The sequence below is a fragment of the Mya arenaria genome, chromosome 9, assembly GCF_026914265.1.
Source record: "Mya arenaria isolate MELC-2E11 chromosome 9, ASM2691426v1".
NCBI lineage: Eukaryota > Metazoa > Mollusca > Bivalvia > Myida > Myidae > Mya > Mya arenaria.
The window spans coordinates 18,541,503-18,565,630 of record NC_069130.1 but is presented as its reverse complement, the minus strand read 5'-3'; the positions used below and the strand labels follow the sequence as shown (position 1 = coordinate 18,565,630).

Genomic DNA, 24,128 nt, shown 5'->3' with positions numbered 1-24,128 from the left:
GACGTAATCATTCTAGTAGTGGACAAAATATTGCAAATAGAATAAAATGCAAAACACAACATGTCTTGTTTTATACATGTATTTTCTGCGAGTGTTTTCCTCTGTTGAATTGATAATATAAATACTTTGTAGTAATTTATTGATAGAACAGTGTAATAGAGAAATACTAGGTTAGCGCCGTGGATGGCGGAATATTATCAGGCCAGGCGGAGGCACGGACCTAGTATTCTATATATCCTGTTACTTTATTAATGAAGCTACAATTACGTTAGATTTATCAAGTATCTTTAAAAATAAGGGGGGCAACTGTTTTTCCCTGTTGTCGTCGGCACAATCGGTATCCATGTTTAAATGCACCCCTATTTGTTCTCAAACTGTTCATTTTTTCGTCAATGAGTTTATAGTCAAAGTATTTGCATTTTAATACGTTAATGTAAATTCGAAACATAAAAACGTTTTTAAAATGCATAAACTTGTAATCATTGTATAAGTATTATCCTGTCAATATATTTTCAAAGGCCCATGCGAGTTTATCTTGTAAAGAATTGGCAAAAATGAAACAAAGGCGTTTTTTTGTAGAATTAAACGGTAGATTACACCTTTAAGAAAACGATCTCGGTCAAACAAGTGACAAGTTAAACTTGCCACGGATAATGTACGACAAAAACATAATCCCCCTTCGCTTTTGTTGTCATGACCATCATCAATCCGTTTACAATATTCGGATTTGACTGAACGGGTCCGAATTTTAATAAGCCTCGTTTTCGTTCAAGGAAGTTGACAAAGCGAAAACAAATCGAATCTTTTTATTCTTTTCATTAAGTTACCTAAACAAAAATATGATAGTTTTGGGGTTGAAAATAAACTTCTCGAGTGGAATGCAAATGCATGCAATACGTTTAAAGTCAAAAGTCAATTATTGTTTAGAAAACAATACCGTTTACGAGCGTGGGCTAAGGTGAAAAAACGACAATATTATTGGAGTTGAGTGTAACGTATATATATATATATATATATATATATATATATATATATATTATATATATATATATATATATATATATATATATATATATATATATATATATATATATATATATATATATATATATATATATATATATATATATATAACATTAAGGCGTGTAAGGTTTTTAGTATGGACATGAAATATAAATATAACATAAAAATTCTTTCATTCGATAACATGTGTTGAATTAATGCAACCATTTGCAGAATTATACATCGCACAGCAAAGTGGGCGGGATTAACATAACGTAAGATCGCAGCACAATGGCAATACAGAAATGTATACAATAAAATACATAGACAAGCACAGTAGATAACGAGATGCTACGGAACAAGACAACTTACATTGAATAAAAATTAACTTCAATAGTTAATGATGGGGAAACATTTGACAGTCTGTCCGTGAACAGTTGAAATTGTTGGTTTAACCCGGTTTACCAGCGCAGGTATGTTATCTAGGTAAGTGAAAGCAATGCTAACTATTCAATGTGTGAAGCCTATTTATATAAAGCCATTTATAAACGAGTTTTTATAGTTGCCTACCAAATAGTGAATTTTCTTTTTGTATTGTAATATTCATTTTAAGAAAGTGTTCACAGTGAATGTTGCTTCTTTAGTCACATACAGGGCATAAAGTTTATAGAGTTCAATAATCGTCAATAATCACCAACAACTTGTATCGGAGTGTGGACTTTGGGCGCCGATGATGTCCGTTATATTTTTAATCCAAGGACAACACTCTGTAATAACACCTATGAAAAAAATATTTTCACTTTGATTGCGAATGTATTCAATAGTTTCAAGAGCACACGGAAACAGGAAGCTTTTGGAGATTTATATATATATGGATGGCTTCTTAAACGTATTTTAACTTGTAGTCATACGCATCTGTTGCCTAAACAGAATTCATTAACTTGCAGGTCATTACTGTATCATCACAGTTATCGCATTGTCTCTTTCACAGCTCTATCAATTTCATTGATTTTATTTTTGTGGATATCTTACAATGATAACTAACATATGATATTTCGTATGAATGTCATTAATATCCGCCTAATAATCAGTACACATATACATCATACTCTACACTCAAAATAAAGTCCGTTCAATGACCAAAACACTTAAGTTAATTTACATGGCAAAATGAAGCTTCGAGTCCACTAAATTGCGTGGGAGCAATGTGTTGCTTTCTACGAAAGTCGATTACATGGTTACAATGTCTTGGTTTCAGGTGAATTCTTTTCCATTTATTAATTGAACATAATTTTACTTATTACATACATTGCGAGTTGACACATTGATACATATTTGAATAAGGCTTTATTGACATTTTGTTTTCGAAGATTTTCGGAAAATGTATTCTCATTTTTTATAAAAAATACTCAAGCTTTTCTTGTCGCGATCTGCGCTTAACCTACTGCACTTTATTCATTTCTACTTTTGTTACAATGCAGAATTCAGAAGTGTTCATTGGTCAAAGGGCAACAACTCTTTCTTTATAAGACAAATACAGGAAATTAATTAAAGCCCTGATTAGCAATCAAATTACGCAACATTTAAAATGAGTATATTCAATCATAAAAGGGTTCATAAACAAACAGAATGATCACACAAACTAGGATTGTTAGCCTGTATAAATTGCAGTTATGACACCACACATGTGTGCAATCTCAAGCGTGCAATAAGCAAAAAGTGTTTTCTAACGTTATGCGAGACACTAAGCCATAACAAGTTGTTGTTGTTGTTTTTCTTCTTGCACGAACAAACGAGTTTATAGGCTTACAGATGGACAAGGATATCACTTTTTACTGTACGACTTTCCTAGGTTTAGACGAGAACAGCGCGGTGCGACCAAAGACCCTCAAGAGTTACATTCAACCTACTGACATGGGTGATGCACGTGGCATGCATGTATTTTTGTCTTGTCGACCATCTGTGCCAAGTTGTCCTAAATGCCCGTGCAAGGGTAAATAACATACAATGTTACAAGGATGACCATAAACTGTGACCTTAACCGTTGACCTACAAACATGTGTCTTCCAAGCAACACACTGTCGTGTCATACTGAACTTTTTATCAAGTTATTTGAAAATCTCCCTATTCATAGCCGGATTTAAGATTATTTACAACGAATTTTAACCGATGAACCTCTAGTATGACCTTATTATTTGCCCTGAGCATACGGGTCCTACAGGCGACATACCATACAGTTAAAGTATTTGAAAATATCATTATATTTGGTGTATCTTTACAGACCGGACACAAACTGATGACCGCAACTCAACCGCTCAACACGAAAGCGAGCCTGCCCAACGATACACACAAATAACCTTGGGAAAATCTTTTTAAACTAATGAAATCATCCAAATTAGTACATATTATTTATACAATACACATGATTATCGAAACAAAGCTCAAAATAGACTTATAAAAATATTTAACATACATATCATTGCATTTAAATATAATTTATCATGTTTATGTGTTATTTTATAATTTAGTACATGTTTCTTTCTTGGCTTTGTGTGACATAGTGTGTTTAATATGGAGTTAATCTGTAAAACACCATCTATTGTCCAAAATGCGGAATTTAAAGAGTAAGCATTATGGTTTTCCGAACATTTCCGTTCTAGCCCTCACTTTTGATCATATAATCAACTTCTTCAAGATTTTATAAAATTTTATCTTTTTTTCATACAAATTGTGAAGAAAATGTCGCTAAGACAACGTTTTGCCCATACTTTACTGGGCCTCTGTTTTAACATAAACTAACTGAAGTTGATCTAGATTATATTATATATTGCCTACCAACATTCCATAAAACTTAATCAGAATAGTTTTCTTAACATAATACCAGGTGAAATATTTAATGTTAGTATTCATATTATCTATCAACATTTCAATAAACTTAATCAGAATGACTACTAACTTTAAATATTTCACCTGGTGACCAACTGTTTTGTATAGTATGAACAATAATATTCAAACGACAACTGGAGTGTATAGAAACATTCATTCTGACCGAGGCATGAATTGATCGGAAAAAAAAACCATATTCCAAGTTAACACAGATTCCATGCAGAACAGTTTTCGAGATTTGGTATGAACGTTACCTCTTGATTCAAAGAATGAGACTATTGTTTCAACATGTACACTTCGCTTTAGTCCGCATGATATGGACCTATTTGAATAGTGTGACTAAAGGTCATGCAGAATGGAAAGAAAACGAGGCGACTGAGAGAGTATGATTAAGCGAAATATTAAAGACCGACCGATTACAATAGTTTAACATAAGCACTTTATGGTTGTTAAACGCAAATGTATCCCACCACATGAGTGTTATTCATTATTATATAGGCTAATATAAACCTATTACGATATACATTTCATCTATCACATATATACATGTATTATCTTCTTGTGATAACAATTATCCTACTACTGTTAGTCTAAATATCATAATAAAAGTCATGTCCAAGAATTGCCACATAAGAAAAATACTGTATGTACATGTTCACAAATTATGTCAATAGTGTCAAAAAACATTTTATTTTCCATCTCCGCTTCGGTTGGATCTCACAGGCGCCATCAGGCCCCAATTTCTCGAAACTTCTTAAGCTTAACAGGCTTAAGTCGCTTATTTCAATTAGCCAAAATACATACTGAAAATGGATTTAGATAAATAAAAAATGGCTTATTCTGATAATCATACAGGTTATTATTACATAATTTCTAAAAATTATTGAAGAATTTAATGTAACACCGACAAAAGCTCATGCTGCCATGTAAACAACTGATTCATAAACATAACAGATTAGCCAAAAACAATTGTTTAGTTTCTATGAACCACCCTTTTAATTTTTGTCCCCGGATTCATTTTCGAAAAACCATTTTTAGCTCGACTAATCGAAGAGTAAGGACGGCTATACTACTTGCCCCAGTGTCGGCGCTTACAAAAACCGTTCTTGCGGTTTATGTTTATGCGGACAAAACCTGGCCTATCGAGCAGACAACCGACCAACAGAGACAGGACAATGAAACGGAGTTAAACAAGTATTCATCTAAATGTTAACAGTATAGATAGATAGTTTACTTACAACTTATAACATATTATCAATTACAAATATAAACATGCCTGGTATATGCGACAGAAAACAAGATTTAAACTAAAACAAACTAAACGAAATCCGAGATATGAGAGCAAAAAGGTCATGCACGACACAGCAGTCTTAGAGCATGATAAATAACATAATTTGCAATATTATTATTAAAAACATAATGCTTAGACACCAAGTATTGCTATGAAGTTTGCATTGTACAACACCGACCACAAGAATGACGATAACCTTTGAGATAGAAGAATGGAAATGTGTTCTCACCTTGGCGCCATGGCGGTGTACACATCTGTGAACTTGATTAAATTTTTCATTGAAAATCAAAATGTTTCGTTTGAGACACTAAGTTTAGGTATAAACAAAATATTGTATACTTTTGTCCTCTAAATATGACATTTACTTCAGAGATATGGAATTTCCACTAATAGTTGAACAGTAATGGCTATTACAACTATTGCTACTATAACTATAAAGTCAACCTCATACTGCGACCTTTACATTTGACGTAAGAGAAAAAATCGTATGCATACACACCTAACCAAGGCTACAATAGTGCGAAGTAAGGTAATTTACAATTCATAACAGTTATGGCGTAGACATAACGCATTGTTTGGAAATCTAAATTAAACAGCATTGACGTTTAAGTGTGACATTGACTTTGAGACACGAGTTTTGCGATTGATACATCTTCCCTTGGTGCTGCACAATTTTGGGACGTTCGATTTATCATTAATAGTAATAAAGGCTGAGACACGAATGATTGCTATGAAATTCATATCTGAAAACTTTAACTCCTCCAATTGTGACATTGACCTTTGAGATAAGAGTTTGGATTATATCTACTACACACCGATCCATTGCGCTCTAAAATACAGGGAACTTCATTAGAACTCATATAAATAGTAAAACCTTTGTGTCTGAGACACAAAATATTGCATTGAAATAAAGCTTAGACTTTTAAATGTGATTTCTTTATCCTATGCGTGACACGTCTTACAACGATGCTCCTAAATTCTGTTTTAAGAAAAGGTGGTACCAAAGGAACGGATACGGAAGGAAAAACTAAACACGGACAGAGTGACTACTTTTTGCCCTCTCTTTGCGGGCAAAAGCAAACAAGAGCTGTCGTAAAACAGCGCGATGACTACGCCGCTTTCACTTAGAATAAATACAAAAAAGATGTAATATTTGCCTGTCAAATGCAATAAAACAATCAAATTAAAAAGTGAACAAGACTCGCGATGTGACAAAACCAGGTTTTTAATGATTGGCAGAAGAGATTCAGTTTCAACTGCTTTCTTCTATTTTTTGTAACAGTGACCTTGGTCGTAAAGGCCCCAAACACAATCCCATGGAAGTCCTCCATAAACTATTCCTATATATCATTCGTATATACCTAGTTTGGTCTCTTTATGTCAAATCTAGCTATAATTATTTGATACATATGGTGACTTTGACGTTGCCCTCCCACCATTCAACGCGACCATTGACGCAAGTCATTCAAATAACTTTCTTCCCTTTATGAAAATGTGGTTAGGAATATGAAAATGTGCCTTTCAAAAGAAATAAAAAAATAAAATAAATATCAAATGGGGCCATAATTTGTATTTAGAGTTGAAATGGAGTTATGTTCATTGTTGTATGATGGTCGTCACTGATTCTGCGAAATATTGAGTGTATTGAATGAAGGGTAAAGAAGTTTTTTTATTAAAATCCAATCTCGCCTAAAACTTCAAACTGCCCTTAAACTTTATGCTAGGCCAATCCGGAACCCTAACTTTGTATTTAGGATGCTATGGAGTTATGTAGTCTCATTATGTGATGGCCCTGAACAACTGTGTGAAGTATTTAGTCAATCTAATGAAGGGTATTGGACTTTTATTTGAAAGTCCAAACTTGCCCTAAAACTTTAACCGTACGCCGACACTGGGGCAAGTAGTATAGCCGTCCTTACTCTTCGATTAGTCGAGCTAAAAATGGTTTTTCGAAAATGAATCCGGGGACAAAAATTAAAAGGGTGGTTCATAGAAACTAAACAATTGTTTTTGGCTAATATTTTATGTTTATGAATCAGTTGTTTACATGGCAGCATGAGCTTTGGCTATCGATAAACCTTTTCTAATTCTACAAATTATATTCATCATGACAGTATTCTATTTGCGTTTAAAGTATGTAGTAGCATAGTTTACATTTCAAATTAGTAAAACAAATCTGAATCCTAACTGCTCCCAGTAACAAAATTTGCCCAAAATTTGGATAAGTCACTGATGTTTTGATGAACAATTAGGTCCTGATCTTTGACATCTTGAAGCACATTTTCAGTAATGTCAAGTCACTGAAAAATATATGAACTTCAGTTAATGGTATGTATAGAATCATTGCATTGAATCGCTACTTGTTCTGTTAATATATACATGGACCGTAGCATAATAAATCGAACATAGGAAAAGTATTTGAACATCTACGTTATGTGTTACATTCAGTAACTTTATCAAAATCGTGATTATCAAGCAGTAAAGAACAACACCACTTATGTATGCTTACTCGTGTTATGACGTTTAAGGCAACCAACCGCTCTCACCCATAAAAGTATCCAGGGTTTCATGCATGTACATTTTATTGTTATACCAAGCTTAACTCCATCGAAAAATACCACATGAAGACTATGACTATATTCTGATGTTACCTGTATACGTATTTTAAATTTAGTACTTTTTTGGTTGTCTTGTTCCGTTGTTGAATGACCAAGATTTACTGAAGAAATCCTCATTTTCCACTATGATATCTTTATTTACATTTTAATCAGGATCTGTTTCGAATGTTAGAACTCTGACGATTCTGCGAGGAAAACATTTCAACCTTATTCGGAATGATTCTGAAAGTTGTGTTTGATATAGATAGTGCTAACACAGTGTGTTCAGATTTCGATTGGTATTTAAGTATGTTGACATTATAAAAAAATGTGAATTTCTGTGAAGATATTTTCATAAAATGTTGACTTCGCACTATATTCTTTGTTCATTGTATTTCAATTTCAGCATTCCTTATTTGAAAATTCTTATGTAAAACTTCTTGTTTATAAATGTTGTGATGTTTCATATTTGTTGCTGGTTTCTCTTTCTCTCATACGTTTGGTTAGCATAACACTGAATTCTTTGTTAGACAAAAACCTACCCGACCACGGTGTATCCTTTTGGAGATTCGCTGGTTGCACTCACAAAGATGATATCTGTAATTGCCCTGGTGGTCAGGTTTGTGCTCATCCAGCGAACATATAGCCGCTTCTGTGTCCATTCCTTTCCTGGTGATGGATGAATTCAAAGATGGTTAAATTTATTAATAAAATAAGTGATAGGCTTACAAAGGCGTCAAATTTTTAACATTTAATCGGAATAATATATAATCATTCGTTTTGTCAGTATCATGTATTATCGTTAGTAAATCGGGCTTGTTTCTCACTCTTATCATACGTTGTGCCGATCAGTGTGAAGCCTTTAGGGCCGGGGTCTTGCTTGTTGATGATAGACAAATCCACCAGCACCGTGTGACACTGTTGGGGAAATGAAACAATAAACTAAAATTAGTAGGAAGTTGTGGTGTACAATTGTGAATAAATATATGCGTGAATGCAGTCGTCGTTATACCTGTTATTTGTAAATGGTCATGTTTTGCGCGTATATGCATGTAGTTGGAAATTTCCGGTATAAAAGGGAAGTTATTTTGAGGTCAAAATACGATCGATCTAATCAGCGTTGAAAATGGTTGTAATGTTGATGTTTTTTTTAATCGTTGATGTTCTCAATGTTGATTTGTTCTTCATGTGTTTACCTTAAAGTGTCAACACTTATTCCTTCACCAGTTGGGTAAGGTTTCGTTTAGAATTCAAAAGACATATACATGTAGTTAGCATTTGCAAAAATAGCTTATACTTCTGAAACGGTGCTTTCGTTGCGCATGCGCAGAGTACTACTTGCCAGGAAGCTGATTATCATGTTTATATTTTATTGTAGTAAAAGCATGTGCATCTATAGTTGCATATTGAATAAAAATCAATTATTCTTCAAAGTTGCAACACATGCATATAAGTAACTTAAATAATAAACTAGTAAGTAATGGTAATGTTGCCTATTTGAAAATACAAGACGAAAAAACTCCAATATGTTTCTGTTATCATTGTGAGTACTTTGAAAACATACACATGTACGTTGATAATCTCCCTTTATTTTTAACCCTTTTTATAGTTAGGTTAATGTAAATTATAACTTAGTATTAACCCAATACATATCTAAAATACAAAATTTACGTTTATATAGTTAAAAACCTTACTAACGCTTAAAGAAAAAATGAAAAATTCTGGATATTTTAAAGAAACTGACATCTGTTATATAGTTAGTAGTCTTATATGACCGCATTGTGGGCATTAATACTAAAATCAGCTGAATTGAAATATCAAGACTGTCACTCCGTGAGGTTGTTACTTTATATGCACTCATTCCTTTTCCCCATTCAAATATGCTTTCATTTATGACGCTTATTACATTCTTTGATGGCATTAGTATTTCAATTAGTGTTGCGTGTTAAAAATCACAAAAATATTAGCTTGAAATATTTATAAATCCAGCTTAACTGGTTTTTAAAAACAAGACAAGAACAATCATAACATAGCCGTTGGGAATACCAAATTTTACAGTACTATACTTGGATTATAATACTTATATAGACTAATATACTTTGAGATTGTCCTTAGTGTTTAATTTTTAGACATTTCTAAAGTGAATAATTTGCTTGGTTAGATAAATGTTGTTTTGTTTTGACATTTAATTGACATATGAGTTGCCTATATGCAAATCAGCTATCATTCAGTGATAAAATCTGAACATAAATATAAGAAAAGCATTATTAACAAGGTCACACTCGAAGGCATTATGGTCCTTTGTAACATAATCAAATAAAATCTAAACTACAATTTATTAAGAATTGAAAAGTTTTAAAAATATTTGAAATCTCAATGTCATTATTGCAATGTGGCATGATAAAGAGTGCCAGAACCTGAACACACATTGTCACAAATTAGTCTCCCTTGATTTGAAATATATATTGAAAATAGTAAATGGATATTTTGATTTTGTATAAACGGTATTTACTCGAAATGAGTATGGTACATTGGGGTACACTAAATTAAAACTATAATATATAATAATAATTATATGATAATGAAAATTGTGGTTTTAGATAAAATGCATACCGTTAAACTCACAATTAACTTAAAAAAAAGAAATAAAACCAGCGGAGAAACACAGTGCATTTGTTTGTTATGTTATAAACCATATTTTATATCTTTGGCAAAAACAAATTATAGCAAAATATTCTGCAAATTAGTACAAACAGGATTTGCGAAAAACAAATCAATGTTGAAATCATAATGTTGTTTCAAAGCAACGCAACGTCCATTCAACGTTCAAATCGCAACGTTTAATTGTTTAAACGTTAAAACCGAACTGTTGTTTGAACGTTAAAATCGAAACGTCTATTCAACTTTTCATAACCAATCATTATTCAACGTTGAGTACGACATAATCTAAACGTTGTTTCAACGTTGTTGTGCCTGTTTGGCGCCTGCGGAGCTATATTTAAAAGACCAGTGAGGTAATTAGAAACTATACATTATCATGTTGTTTAAATAAGACTGTATTACATTGAAATTGTGGGTGATACCTTCTAAGTACACAGGTATTTGGGAAAATCTAAATGACATTATTTGCACGAATGCGTGTTGGACACACATAAACTGGCTAATTATAATGTAGCGATACTTAAAGATTAGACCCATCACTTATATGCTGACCGTTTGTTACGACCTCAGATTAACCAAACTAACCTTAATTAGTGTACCGCGTTGTAATCACATACGCTGGGACTGGTATTTCACCGTTCCCTAAACATAATACGTATTACCTTCACAACTATAGGCACTACTCTTCTAGCACAATATAAAATGCGTAGTAGCTGCAGCTCTCTTAATAAACGGACTGGCTCTTTTCAAAAACAATTAATGTATCTCCCCTGTATACATTCTCTTCTCTAACTTAAATCACCTTCCCGTTGACACCTTGTTCCCAGCACTCCCAAACCTCTACATTACTTGTGTAAATGCGTCCCTCTTTACACACAGATACCGGCTCTTCCTTCAACACTCACCTTTATTAGTACATAGCGTTTTAAACAGCTCAACTGTGACCGGTCTTTCACCATTCCCTTAACATTATATGTGTTACCAACAAAACTAGTTAAACACACACATTTAACCATCGGTTCTACTAAATGTAAAATGTAAAGAAGGTGCATCTCTCTATGCGGTCTAACTCTCTTCAAAATCAGTGAATGTCTCTCCTAAACCTTATCGTCACCTACCATTTGTCATTGTGCTCCTAGCACTCCCAAACATCTCACTTACTTTATTAGATGTGTCCCTCTCTACACACATGTAACAGCTCTCCCTTAAATAGTCTCCGATGTCGCGTTCAATCTAAAACATGGGTATGACATTTACATAAGATTGCTAAACATTGTGTTTTTCATATTCTATCTAGCAAATTAGTTAACGATGTAAATGGATGGACATTTTTACCAAAATATTTACATGAAAATTGGGAAGCCAAGTCAGGAAGATTTTGAGTAGGTGTGTTACTTTCTTAAAAATTGGCAATTTTACAATTTAGAGAAAATAATAATAAATGCTGACATTTAGTAGACTATGTTTGTAAAGGTTAATGAACTATGATGCAAAGTCGCACCGCAGTATATCCTGGTGGACAATTTCCGATGTCTGTCACGACAACTACTCCAGTTATTGGCTCTTCCTCGTTGTTTATTCTGAAACACAAACCACCTTTTCCGTTAATAAAGCAAATAATGAGACGACACCGTTTACATAAAATATCAATATGATTGGTATGCTTACTAATTGAGGGTCAGGCTATTTTTTTAAATGATCTTTAATCTTTATTTATTGATTTAAATATGGAAATCTAATTTTAAATCCATGTGTATCCTTGACAGGTGTACATTAAATTTATTTTTCAGTTCCGCCCAGACCTTTCAGAGGTGTCTAGGCCGAGCTGTCTAAGTGTTATAGCATAAAATATTCTACAAATAATTATTTGGTCCTTGCCGATAATATTGGGTATATAATCAAAGAAATGAGATTGCTTACATCACGCAAAGTATTAATAAAGGAAGAAAGATGGTTATATACACAATGGAAGATTTAGAAATACATAAGGAAAACTTAGATTTAAAAAAAAAAAATCCGTTGTGAACCGTGGAATACAATGCACCTCACATTTAATGTACTAATGTACAACACAAATGACATGTAGTATTGAAATGGTAATAGGTGCAAATGCATCATTAGAAAGAAATGCACTACTACAATGCCAATAAGTTGTATTTAAAGGTTAGTCTAGAAAATCGTGTTTTTATTATGTGTATTCATTTTTAATTGTGTTAATCGTCTGCACTGATATGTATGGGACTAACTGTTACATGCCAATTAACTTTAAACTGTTTTCATGGAGCAGCATTCGAATCATCATCATTGCGTTGAATTTTGTGTTATATGGCTTTGGTCGTTTCATAGTGACAGTGGCTATGAGAGCTCCCGCTCCAGCTATGACCATGTTGTGACACCACCCGCTAAAATAAGTAAACCGTTCGGTAGCGCAGTTAAATGAACCCTAATACTGCCAGCCCTATAGTTAAATGCGCAAGCCTGTCCTTTGATAACAGTTAAATTTATCAGAAACAATAAAAAACTTTACCCGTGTGTGAACATCAGATTACCTCAATCCTTATTTATACCACATGTTTATAGTAAATCTTTTTTCTCACTATTCTCTAAAACACAAAGAAGAACAAAATGAGCAAACTCTTTTTGTGCTGTTCATCTACGTTTCTTGTTTTTGATTTTGTGTTCTATGTCTTTGGCGTTTGCCGAGTGCCAGTAAACCGGGTTTGTGTTTAAACGTTTTGCTACTGAGCTTGTTTCTGTAGCTTTTTGCATAAATATATATATAAATATATAATTATACTCTTCTCGAAATGAATCTAATTGTCTGTAGTTTGGTCGGGGATTGTCTTTGAACAGAAATGCCATTTACACCATTTTAATGGAAATATATAGAGGATATTTGTTTATTTCAGTGTAAGATCGTATTTTATTTCACGAGAGTCATAGAAAAACCTATTTTCACGAGTGGCGAAGCCACGAGTGAAAATGTAGTTTTTTATGATCACGAGTGAAATTAAATACGATCTTACACTGAAATAAACAAATTTTCTGTTTCTTTTATGCTTATTTTCGGAGTTTTATTTGTTTTTTATTTATTTCTGAATTACCCCCTTTTTGAAAAGGGTGGGCTTTACGCCGCTACCCGTGGGGCGCCCCTCATGCATAATTACAGCTGTCAACTTTTTTACTTTCGGTTTGCTGAGAAATAGTTCTCTGCTATTCATTCTTATAGCTTAATATTCGCTCGTTTTTTATTGCAAAGCTTTATGAACAGTAAAAAATGAAGTATTATTAGTGCACAAATGTTCAAAAAAATAATGAAAACACTTTTTATTTTAACCAAATTACTACGCCGCTATTTATAGAATGAAAATTTGGAAGGTCAAATGTGTTAGCAAAACAAATGTGGATACTCATTGGATTTTAACCATTCTTCTTAGTTTAAGACTGCATATACGCGTGTTTTTATAGTAAGTTAATATACAGTCATCTTACTGTCAGAGACCAGTCTGTTTCGCTTTAAAATGTTTGTTTTCCAGAAGAGTAAATGCCACGCTAGTTTGTTGACACATTTTGAGATGTGGGTGGGGTAAAAAATATCGGATCTATCTGTAAATTGTTGTGTGAATTCTCCAGGAAGCTCATTTTACGTACTACAACGGTTAACAGTTCAAAATACATTTGATCGATGCTATAACATTTTATTTATGTTCGAACAGTTGTTTTTGTCTGTAATTTGTTTGGAATGAAAGCAAATGTTCGAACATTCAGCTTCAAAGATCAGTAAAATGTTTGATAAACGGGATAACCGGTAATAAACGGTAAGTTGTTAATTTCCAATTATATATTTATTTAAATTTATAAAATATTTCTTTATTTTTTTTAACCTTTTTTGACATAATTTACTGAAGTCCAGTGTTCTGTTTTGACCAAGGCAAGTACATGTAACAACAAAAGATTTTAAAAGTAGTTCTGAAAATTGATGTTTTCACTCCTTATTTTGCAGTGAAAATATCAAATTGATATTTTCACTGTTGTTATTTCACTGTTAAAACCCAATATTTCATCGTAAAGCATGAAAGAAATGACTTTCATGAGTTTTTATATTTGTTTCAAAAAATAACTGCATCGTATCTTTGAAAAGTTTTTTGCATTAAATACTTAAAATCGTATTCCTTCGTCTGCAGATAGAGTTGGAATCCCTAATCATGGACGTATTTGGGGTTTCCCTTTTAGTTTACTTTTATTTGTTTTATTATCAAGTATCCTAAAGTGAATGCATACTTTGATTAACTTACCTTTTGCGTTTTTACTTTATTCAGGATTGTTGGGATAAGAATGAGGTTGTGCACGCAAACTGGTTAAAACCACCAGTATTTACATTTTACTGACCGTTCCAAGACGGTGTCTAACAATCCTTGATAAACACATCTAGTTTTTACATAGAATATAAGCATTGTGCTGTTTGTGGAGTTTTGTGCTGTTGTTCCATGTTTCTTGTTTGATATTTTTTGTTTTGTGTTCTACGTCTTTGGCGTTTACCCTGTGCCATTAAACGGGGTTTATGTTTAAACTTTTGTCTACTTGACTTGTTTCTGTAGTTTTTCATATAAATATTTCAATTGTATTATGTTGGGAATGCGGTTTCGGGGGGTTGGGCATTTTTAACTTATTTCCCAGAACTAAAGTGGATATTTGTCGAGTTAATTATTTTTCATAACATATTATAAGTATTTTATGACAATTATAAATCAACTCGCTTTATCAGATAATGCGATATTCGGTGTTAACCTAGATTTGTGGGCATTATCCTGCTTTAAGGTGGTTTTGATAGGAATTTCAGGAATCATAAACATATCCATATTTGCTGTACTTTAAACAGTTTTAATACAACCAAATGTTCTAAAATGACTCAAGGTTCCATCTTAAAAATTAGGTATATATGCAGAATAGCCAATACATGTATATAGTACATATGTATCAGTCGGGTGCTCCTGTGTAAGAAAAACGTTCATGTAATATATCAATCAGAAATAAAATTTATTTGTAAAATATATTTAGAATATCTTACCATATGGAATGATAAAGAAACCAAATCAACAGCCATCAAATCATACCAAATTAAATAAATTCTGGAACCAAGAAAAAGCACAACCATTAAGCATCATTTAAGATATGATTAAACAGGAATGCGATTATCTTTACATTGACTATACTGTCAATTCTATAGATCAGATCATGGTGATGAATACAATTACTTGCTAGTTAGTCCAGCCTTTACAGATATAAGGAATGGACAAGCCATTCGTTCTCAGTATATTGCATTTTATTATAAATGAATAGGCTAAAGCATGATGGCTCATTTAAGACTCAGGCACAACATATGAAACAAGTTGATAATAAACATCATCGGCCCTTTTCATGTTGTGATTTTACGTTGGCGTGCACTGCGTAAAGTGTAGTTTTTTCTTTTAAAATGGGCATATATAACACGTTTCTGACAAATGTTATTCATTTTCAATGTCAGTTGCAGATTCAATGTTAAGGTTAAATCCAAAGGGTTTTAATGCCATCCAATTTTACTTTTTAATATTTTTTGGGACAACTTTTTGTATGGAAGACCTGTGAGAAATACATGTATTTGTATGGTTTGTTGATATTGTAATAACTAAAGTAGTGGAAATTTAAATTACCTTGATAACATTTAATCAGTTATTAGTTTCGCTCTGACATCAATTAACAACAGCACATATAATATATTGTTAAACTATTCAAGCAATGTTCAACACAATATATACATATCATACGCACTAATCGAACTGTTTAAATCACTCATGGTATTATTCAAGAGCGTGAAACAAATACAATAGTACACACATTGATGAAATGAACCTTTCGAAAACAAAGAATCCCAAATGGAATTTGAAAAACTTAACATGGGACACAACAGTTAATGCACGACAGCACGGTGACGGTGGCCTGCACCACAATAACATTTTTTACAGTTTCTCTAGTCCATAAAAAAACAATGACACATACATTTGTTTACGATGCAAATGAAAATTGTACCATTCACAAATCACACGATTAACATATTATTTATGTCCCGAAACGCGAAGAAGATATTCGAAAACAAGAGATGTTTGTCAAACATTATGCCCCCCACCCCCGTCATGTTGTCAGGATTATTTGGACAACTGAATGGAATATGCATGGACCACCAAGTCAAGTTTTAGGGCCAAGGGTGCAGGCAGTGTCAAGTTATCACGCAGACAAACTTTTTGCAATCAAGGTCACTGTGACCTTGACCTTTGACCCGATGACCCCATAAATTAAAAGGGGTCATCTACAGGTCAGGCCCAACCCCCTAGTCAAGTTTGATGATCATAAGTCCAGGCTTTGTTGAAATATCACTGGGAGAAGCTTTTTTGTGTTAAAGGTCACTATAACCTTGAGCTTTGGCCAGAAGAAACCCAAAATCAAGAGGGGTGATCTATTTGTCAGGCCAAACCTCCAAGTCAACTTTGAGGGCCATGGGTGCAGGCATTGTCGAGTTATCACTCCGACAACATTTTATCATTCAAGGTCAATGTGACCTTGGCCTTTGGCCGACTGACACCCAAAATCAAAAGGGGTCATCTTCTGGTCAGGCCGAACCTTAAAGTCAAGTTTGAGGGCCATGGGTGAAGGCATTGTCGAGTTATCACTTGGACAACTTTTTATCATTCAAGGTCAATGTGACCGACCGACATGCCTGTGAAAAGCAATATACCCCTCTTCTTCGAAGGGGGGCAGAACAATTACGACATTTTAGAAAGTAAATCCCAGGCAGTAAATATTGTTTATGAACACAAACTCAGCATACATCATGATAACAATGCCAACACATGAACTGAACCACAAACAGGAACACAAAGACTAATGGTAGCTATTTACAACAATAAACGTTTGTCAAAAATGTGCCACCAGACAGCCGCTTTGTCAGAATCATGTTGAAGAATTACTATTGATGTGTTTTACGATGAAACCATGGGAAAGTGAATTATAATATTTCGACATTTCAACTACATGGTTATAAAACGGGTCACCCACTAGTAATGTGTTTTTTTTTTGTATGAACAACATTTTTGCAGACAAAGTTTAATGAAACTGTTGACTTTGATTTTCCCTTAACAAAATAAGCACATGAAACAGTAAGGGTAAACAGCGACCTTTTACTGAAGTTGTATGGTCCTATGACAATGCGATTTGGGTAATTGTAATTGTGCAGACAAAATTTTCATATCGCCGTTGACCTAGACCCGTACCTTTTATTTCCTAACTTCAAAACAATAGCATCCATTGGTCTAGAGAAATTCACAAATAACGTGTCTTGGTCTTAAGTCGAACCATTATACTGTGAAGTATTGTATTGTAAAGACAAAGTTCTCATACGAATGTTTGCTGCAACTATGACCTTTGACCTCCGACTTCCGTCTGGCATACCCAATACCAGATGAGCACACACGCAAAATCGCGCCACTACTTATTTCGTTAAGTGTTTGGTTTATGAAAATGGCATTTTGACAATTAAATAATACTTAATCAAATATATAATATAATTATATATTATATATTTGATTGACATGAAAATGAAAAATCATCTAAAACGCGATTTTAAAAGAAACTTTTTTATGTAGGTAATTATAACTACACGCCATCAAGGTATCTCACACCTGTGTACAAACAAATGCCTTATACGTCAAAATGCACACCAATTGATATAGGCAAAAAAAACAACAGAAAAAGCATTTTTTTACAGTCGAAATTGATGAAAAGTAATGGTCAGGGAAAACGTTTTTTTGAACAACGATGACGACAAAGACATCAAGTCTTTAACAATACGCTGATAGTTTTTTTGAAAAACAGATAAATTAAAATACTCACTTCATACTTGGCTCTTGTCTAGTGGTTTGGATTGAGCTTGACTCCTGCTGCCGGTCGAAAATTCGTAAACCCCGTCTCTAAAATTGGAGGCAAATGAGTAAAAAAACAAAAATCCCATCTGCAATATACGATTTATATCCCTTATATGATTGTATATCCTGCCTAGTTAATCATACGTATGTATCTTGGAAATTCCCTTTATTACGAAGTATTCTTATAATTGTGTTGTTGACATATTTGTTCGTGAATTTGAACATGTTCAAGCGATGCCACATCTGTATCGGCTACTATTCTGATATATAACAAAATCCATCTTTATCAATATTTAGGTCTTCATTAAATCTGTATAAAACAATGTTTAAAAATATTATGATTAGAAATATGGGATTGAATAAGTGTGAAGTTCAGACACGCCTGTATTCTAACAAGTCAGAGTGGTTCAGTGACATCTACCGGCAGTTGGTAGCGAGACATCGACGTTGTATTGCGGCGAACTGCTCTTACTTTGAAAAGTCAGATTCTGATGTTGACGTCAGGTTCTGACGTTTGAACAGCGGGGGCTATACTGACCTCATGTTAATAAAAAAGCTGTAGTTTCCTTTATATTGTATGTATCAGATTAAAATTTTATATGTCATTTACAGCTGAACTAGATTTTACTGCGAGCTGACGCTCGTTGAAAAATGTAAAATGTGATGATTACAACTAATTTTTTATTCAGATATTATAATACGTACATCTCTTTGGTAATAGGTGAATACATTTTCTCAGGAAAGATATCAACCTATTCCAAACGCTCGAGAGGCATTAACGACACAAACTATAGAATGTGTTACACTTGTTTTCCGCATTATTTCAGCAGGAAAATCCCTCCCGCGAAAAAGATACTTTATTTATATAACTAGACAAATGAGGTATTCATTAACTATCGAATCCTGGTCGTGCTGCTGGCGAAGTTCTTTGCATGCTTCTAAGATGTGAGATTTTTCACCGAAAGTACTAATTTGATGTGATATTCGTTGGGAATCCAATAACAGGGAAAGGAAGGTATTTTATTATTTATTTTCATTCCAATATTTACAGTCATTTATATCTTTCACAAAACATACTTGAACAGAAAATAAATATAGGAACTAACTAAATAAATAAAATAAAAAGAACAGAAATAAAAAAATACCTACACTTATTACTTATTTTCTTCAAATCATATTTTGCGGTTCTACATTAAATAGGTAAGTAACGGTACCGAATATACTTCTCAGCTTTATAAGTTGTCTTCATATCTTAAGTAGAAACACATGGTCGATATAGACTGATCTTGAACAGAGTTAATAAACTACTTTGCACTACGACAACGATAACGACACCTTGACTACAACAATACGCCGACCTTTCTCCGAAAAACAGACGAGTCAAAATACTCACTTTGGCTTTATAGCGGGGAGATGTTAAGGGTTGACCTTGTGGTATTGGTGGGAAATCGGGATTTCGTGTGTAGGTAAGCCCGCACGGACTCTGGAATTGTAGACTTGTTCTGCTGTGCACAGGAGAAGGACCCTGAAACCAATATGGTCCTTATGAGTTGGGTTAACGACCATATCTAGTTAAACATTTATACATGTTGATACTTGTTAGTTTATTTTGGTAGTTTCAATTGGCAGGTTAATGATAAAGAATGTCATATCAGCGTGATAATTTACTTTCAATGAAATATCACTTTTTTACAAAAGCCTTATCAGATGGACAAAGTTAATGCAACACATTTTTAATCGGGATTACACGTAGAGCAAGAGGTCTCTGCAGCACAAACAGGCATTCTATTACTTTTGGAATTAGTTCCTGCTTTGTATTAACCTTTGATTAAAATGTAATATTAAAATATGATACGTCGTTCATTTTCGTTATATGTATTCAACAAGTAGTTAGACTGACACTAGAATGAATTTAACTAAATTTAAAATTGAAATTAGAATTATACATTTCTGAAACATCAATAGTTTTCACCAGAATTTCCTAAAGAAATGCTTTTCTGGCGTAAGCTTGTCAACAATATATGTTTGGTGAGCCGACTTCAAACGCAAACAATAAGATTAAACAAAACCTAATAAAATATCATTATGATGACTATGATCATTGCAATATATTCGGAAACGAGTATACGTACTAACTTTGGTAATACGTGATTACATTTAAGATTTCAACCTTTTGCAAACTATCGAAGGACAGTAAAGGAACAAACTTTAGAATGTGTTACACCTGTTGTTTGCAAACTGGCATACTTGCAGCAAGAAAATTCTTCCCGCGAAAAAGCTACTATATTCATATAACTAGACATTTGAAGTATTCATTAAATATCGAATTCTGGTGGTGCTGCTGGCAAAGTTCTATTCGAATGAGCTAGAGCAGAATTTGTTGTTTTACTGATAATAAAAACGGCTAATAACTTGTATGTGTATACATGCCAAGGGCGGCCCCAGGATTTTCTGTAAGATGTGGCGCATTTTTGTGTAGCATCTTGGTTTGTGCGCCTACTTCCAAAAGGAACACCAAAATGGAAATTTCAACATGGAAACGGGGATTCGTGCTTTCCCAATAAATTGTTCGACTAATTCTAGTCTAAAAAGGTACATATTGATGTAATTTGTACATAAATCCGCTACTATATCGACATAAATATTCACGTGGACAATCTGAGGCGCCCCCCTACCTGGATTCCTCTTGCAAAGTGCTTATAATGACCCTGTTAAGGGCCTTGAGCTTTTTCGAAATAGTTTATCCTTTAATAAACTTGTATAGGTAGCGACCTATTTCCTGAAGATGCTTTATTTTGACGTCTATGGTGTGCATAAGCTTTTCGCTTCCGGTGTGAATATATTATATTGTGCCTTAAAAATTGTCTGTTAATATCCGGTTTTAAGCGACAATACAGCGACCATTCTATGAAATACAAACGAATTAAATTACTTACTTGAGGGGATATCTGCCGGGCATATAGTGAGGGTTGACATTGTTGTATCGACTGGTCAACGGGAATGGTATTGCGCTGTATCTCGGGCGGATCCGCGAGTTGCCAGCCTATTTCGTCGTTCCCAGGAGGAGGCTCCTGAAACAAACATGATCCCTTTGAGTTGGGTTTACGACCATTATTAATTATACAAGTTGATTCTTGAAGTTTATTTTGGTAGTTTCAGTGGCAAGTTAATGATAAAGATTGTCTTTTCAGCATGATCATTTACGTTCAAACAAAGAACAATTGTTTTTCTACAAAAGCCGTATCAGCTGGACAAAGTAAACACGATACATATTTTATCGGGATAACCCGTAGAGCAAAAGGTCTGAACAGCATAAACAGACATTGTATTACTTTTGGAATGAGTTCCTGCTTTGTCTTAACCTTTGATTTACTTGTAATATTCAAATATCACACATCGTTCAGTTATGGTCTAAATGTGATATGTATTGAACAATTAATTGATGATTATCTTTGCAAAATTGTCGAAACTGATTATACGTACATATCTTTGGTTATATATGAATACATTTATTCTAGGAAGATATCAACCTTTTCCAAACGCTCAAGAGACAGTAACGAAACAAATTATAGAACATGTAACATTGATTTCCGCAAACTGGCAATATTGCAGCACAATAATCCCTCCCGCGAAAACACCTTATCAATTGCCTTTCAACTGTCATTGCAATTTTACAACTTGCAAAAACTTTAATACCTAGCAATTGTTTGTTTATTTTGAAACACGCGTTCTGGAAAAAGTGTGAAATTATGACCTAGAGGGAGCTATGATATTTTGTGCATGATTTGTGTACTGGGGATCGAGAATATTGCTCGACTCATCGACATAATTAGGTTTCGATGCAGCATAGGTATATTTCATATTACCTCGAGGGAACGCCGGTTTTCGATCGACCGCTTGTTCGAACGGCCGCAGTTTTACTGTAAAAGGAACGGTTGATAACTTATATGTACATAAAAATAACAAGCATGGTCCATATGAGTTGGGTTTACAACCATTATTATTCATACATGTTGATTCTTGAAGTTCATTTTGGTAGTTTCAGTGGGCAGGTTAATGATAAAGATTTTCTTATCAGCGTGATCATTTACTTTCAAACAAATAACACTGGTTTTTCTCCAAAAGCCTTATTAGTTGGACAAAGTTAAGGCAACACATTTTTAAATTTCAAAGGTTTCACTTGCATAAGAACTATGATCATGTGTTTTACATGTTTTTTTCATATCCTAAGGCTGTTCGTGATAAACGTTTCAGTTCTCGAATTGACTGAACTGTAACAAACGTGATCTTGCTACGTGATGAAGAAACATTGTTGAGCTCATGGAAACGTTTAATAATGCACTCTAATTCGTGTTGTTTTAAATCAGGTTGTTGCTCTTGTCTAGAAAATTCGACCTTTTCCATTTCCTCCATCTTCCTTCATATATTTAGCCTGCTATTGGTCATGATAAAAACTGTATGCTTTTTTCGGGTTACCCGTAGAGAAAAAGGTATCTACAGTAGAAACAGATATTTAATTGTTATTGCAAGGAGTTCCTACTTTGTCTAAATCTTTAATTAACATGAAACTGTCATTATGGCATATTTTTATTTTATGGTCTTAATGTAATGTGTATTGTACAATTTGTTAGACTTGCATTAGGATTATGCTAAATTACTAAATTTTATTATTTTATTCATACATTTCTGAAAACACCACTAGTATTGACCAGATTTTTCTTATGATATGTTGTTTTTCTTAAGCCTGTAAATTAGATACGTTTGGTGAGCTGATTTCTTACGAGCACATATTGAGATTAAACAAAACCTGTTTAAATCTCATACAAATGACTGACATTGCAATATTTTCAGAAATCACTTTCGAAAACATATATGAATTCATTAACTCTAGAATCATGTTCGTACGGCTAGTAAAGATCTACTCGATTGAACCATAGCATTATTCGATGTTTTATTCATGTACATTTGTATTTAAAGACGCATTATTATTCCCATATAAGATTTACCATAATTAATAATATTGTTTTAATATTCCAAAAAGAATAAATAAATGTATAAAACAATGTTCTTATGAAGGATACCAAGTTTAATTTGAAAGAAATGAGTATTAAACCCTACTTTGTGAGACTTTAGTAAACCACATTATTTTTTAAGCATTCACCGATCATTTCATATGTTTGCGTTTTCTGCTATCAAATATTCGATTACAATCATGTTATCAGTAATTTATATGTTCAAAAAATTAATGTATTATCGTTAAATGTTTATCACTCAAAAATGATGTTTGTTATACATATGCATAGATTTAAGATAAGGCTTTCACTTTTAGCAAAATCTTTAAGACGCCAAAGTTGTGTGTCATAACCAAGGATGTATAATTATATGTTAACTCTTTTGAAATATTAAATAAATATATTGTTATTCATAACATCCATTAAATTCATCATATAATCTTATTTATGTAGCAGGATTGGCCAAAGAAATCATGATAAAAAGGGTTCATATATTGTATGTTTACATGGGTGGATCCAGGATTTGCTGTTAGATGTGGCGAACCTTTGTGGCGCATCTTCGTGTGTGCACCACTCGTCCAAGTAACCCCAAAATGATATATAAAATGGCAACGCGGGTTGGAGTATTCGACTTTTTAAAGTCTAAGACAGCATTTAACCCCCTCTTCATTAAATCTTTGCGCATATGCTAATGATGCCCCTGTGTAGGCGCCTTGTTTTTTTT

The 24,128-nt window shown here is 33.3% G+C and overlaps 1 protein-coding gene across 1 annotated transcript; it reads right to left on the bottom strand.

Moving 5' to 3' along the window:
• Positions 1 to 7,296: 7,296 nt before the first annotated feature.
• Positions 7,297 to 22,278, bottom strand: LOC128245464 (uncharacterized). Its single transcript, XM_052963637.1, has 9 exons — positions 22,259 to 22,278; positions 21,329 to 21,463; positions 19,786 to 19,917; positions 18,361 to 18,437; positions 11,939 to 12,017; positions 11,599 to 11,670; positions 8,604 to 8,694; positions 8,319 to 8,445; positions 7,297 to 7,479 (listed from the first exon to the last, which is right to left on the bottom strand). The coding sequence occupies exons 4-9, from the start codon at positions 18,363 to 18,365 to the stop codon at positions 7,428 to 7,430; spliced, it is 426 nt and encodes a 141-aa protein (XP_052819597.1). The 5' UTR covers positions 18,366 to 18,437; positions 19,786 to 19,917; positions 21,329 to 21,463; positions 22,259 to 22,278; the 3' UTR covers positions 7,297 to 7,427.
• Positions 22,279 to 24,128: the final 1,850 nt, after the last annotated feature.

Excerpts from the sequence above, each read along its gene's own strand:
- LOC128245464 (XM_052963637.1), bottom strand. Across the intron at positions 11,671-11,938 it reads GTCCACCAGGATATACTGCG|ATTGAACGCGACATCGGAGA; the intron begins GTGCGACTTTGC and ends CCCATGTTTTAG. Across the intron at positions 8,446-8,603 it reads CGGCACAACGTATGATAAGA|GAAAGGAATGGACACAGAAG; the intron begins GTGAGAAACAAG and ends ATCCATCACCAG.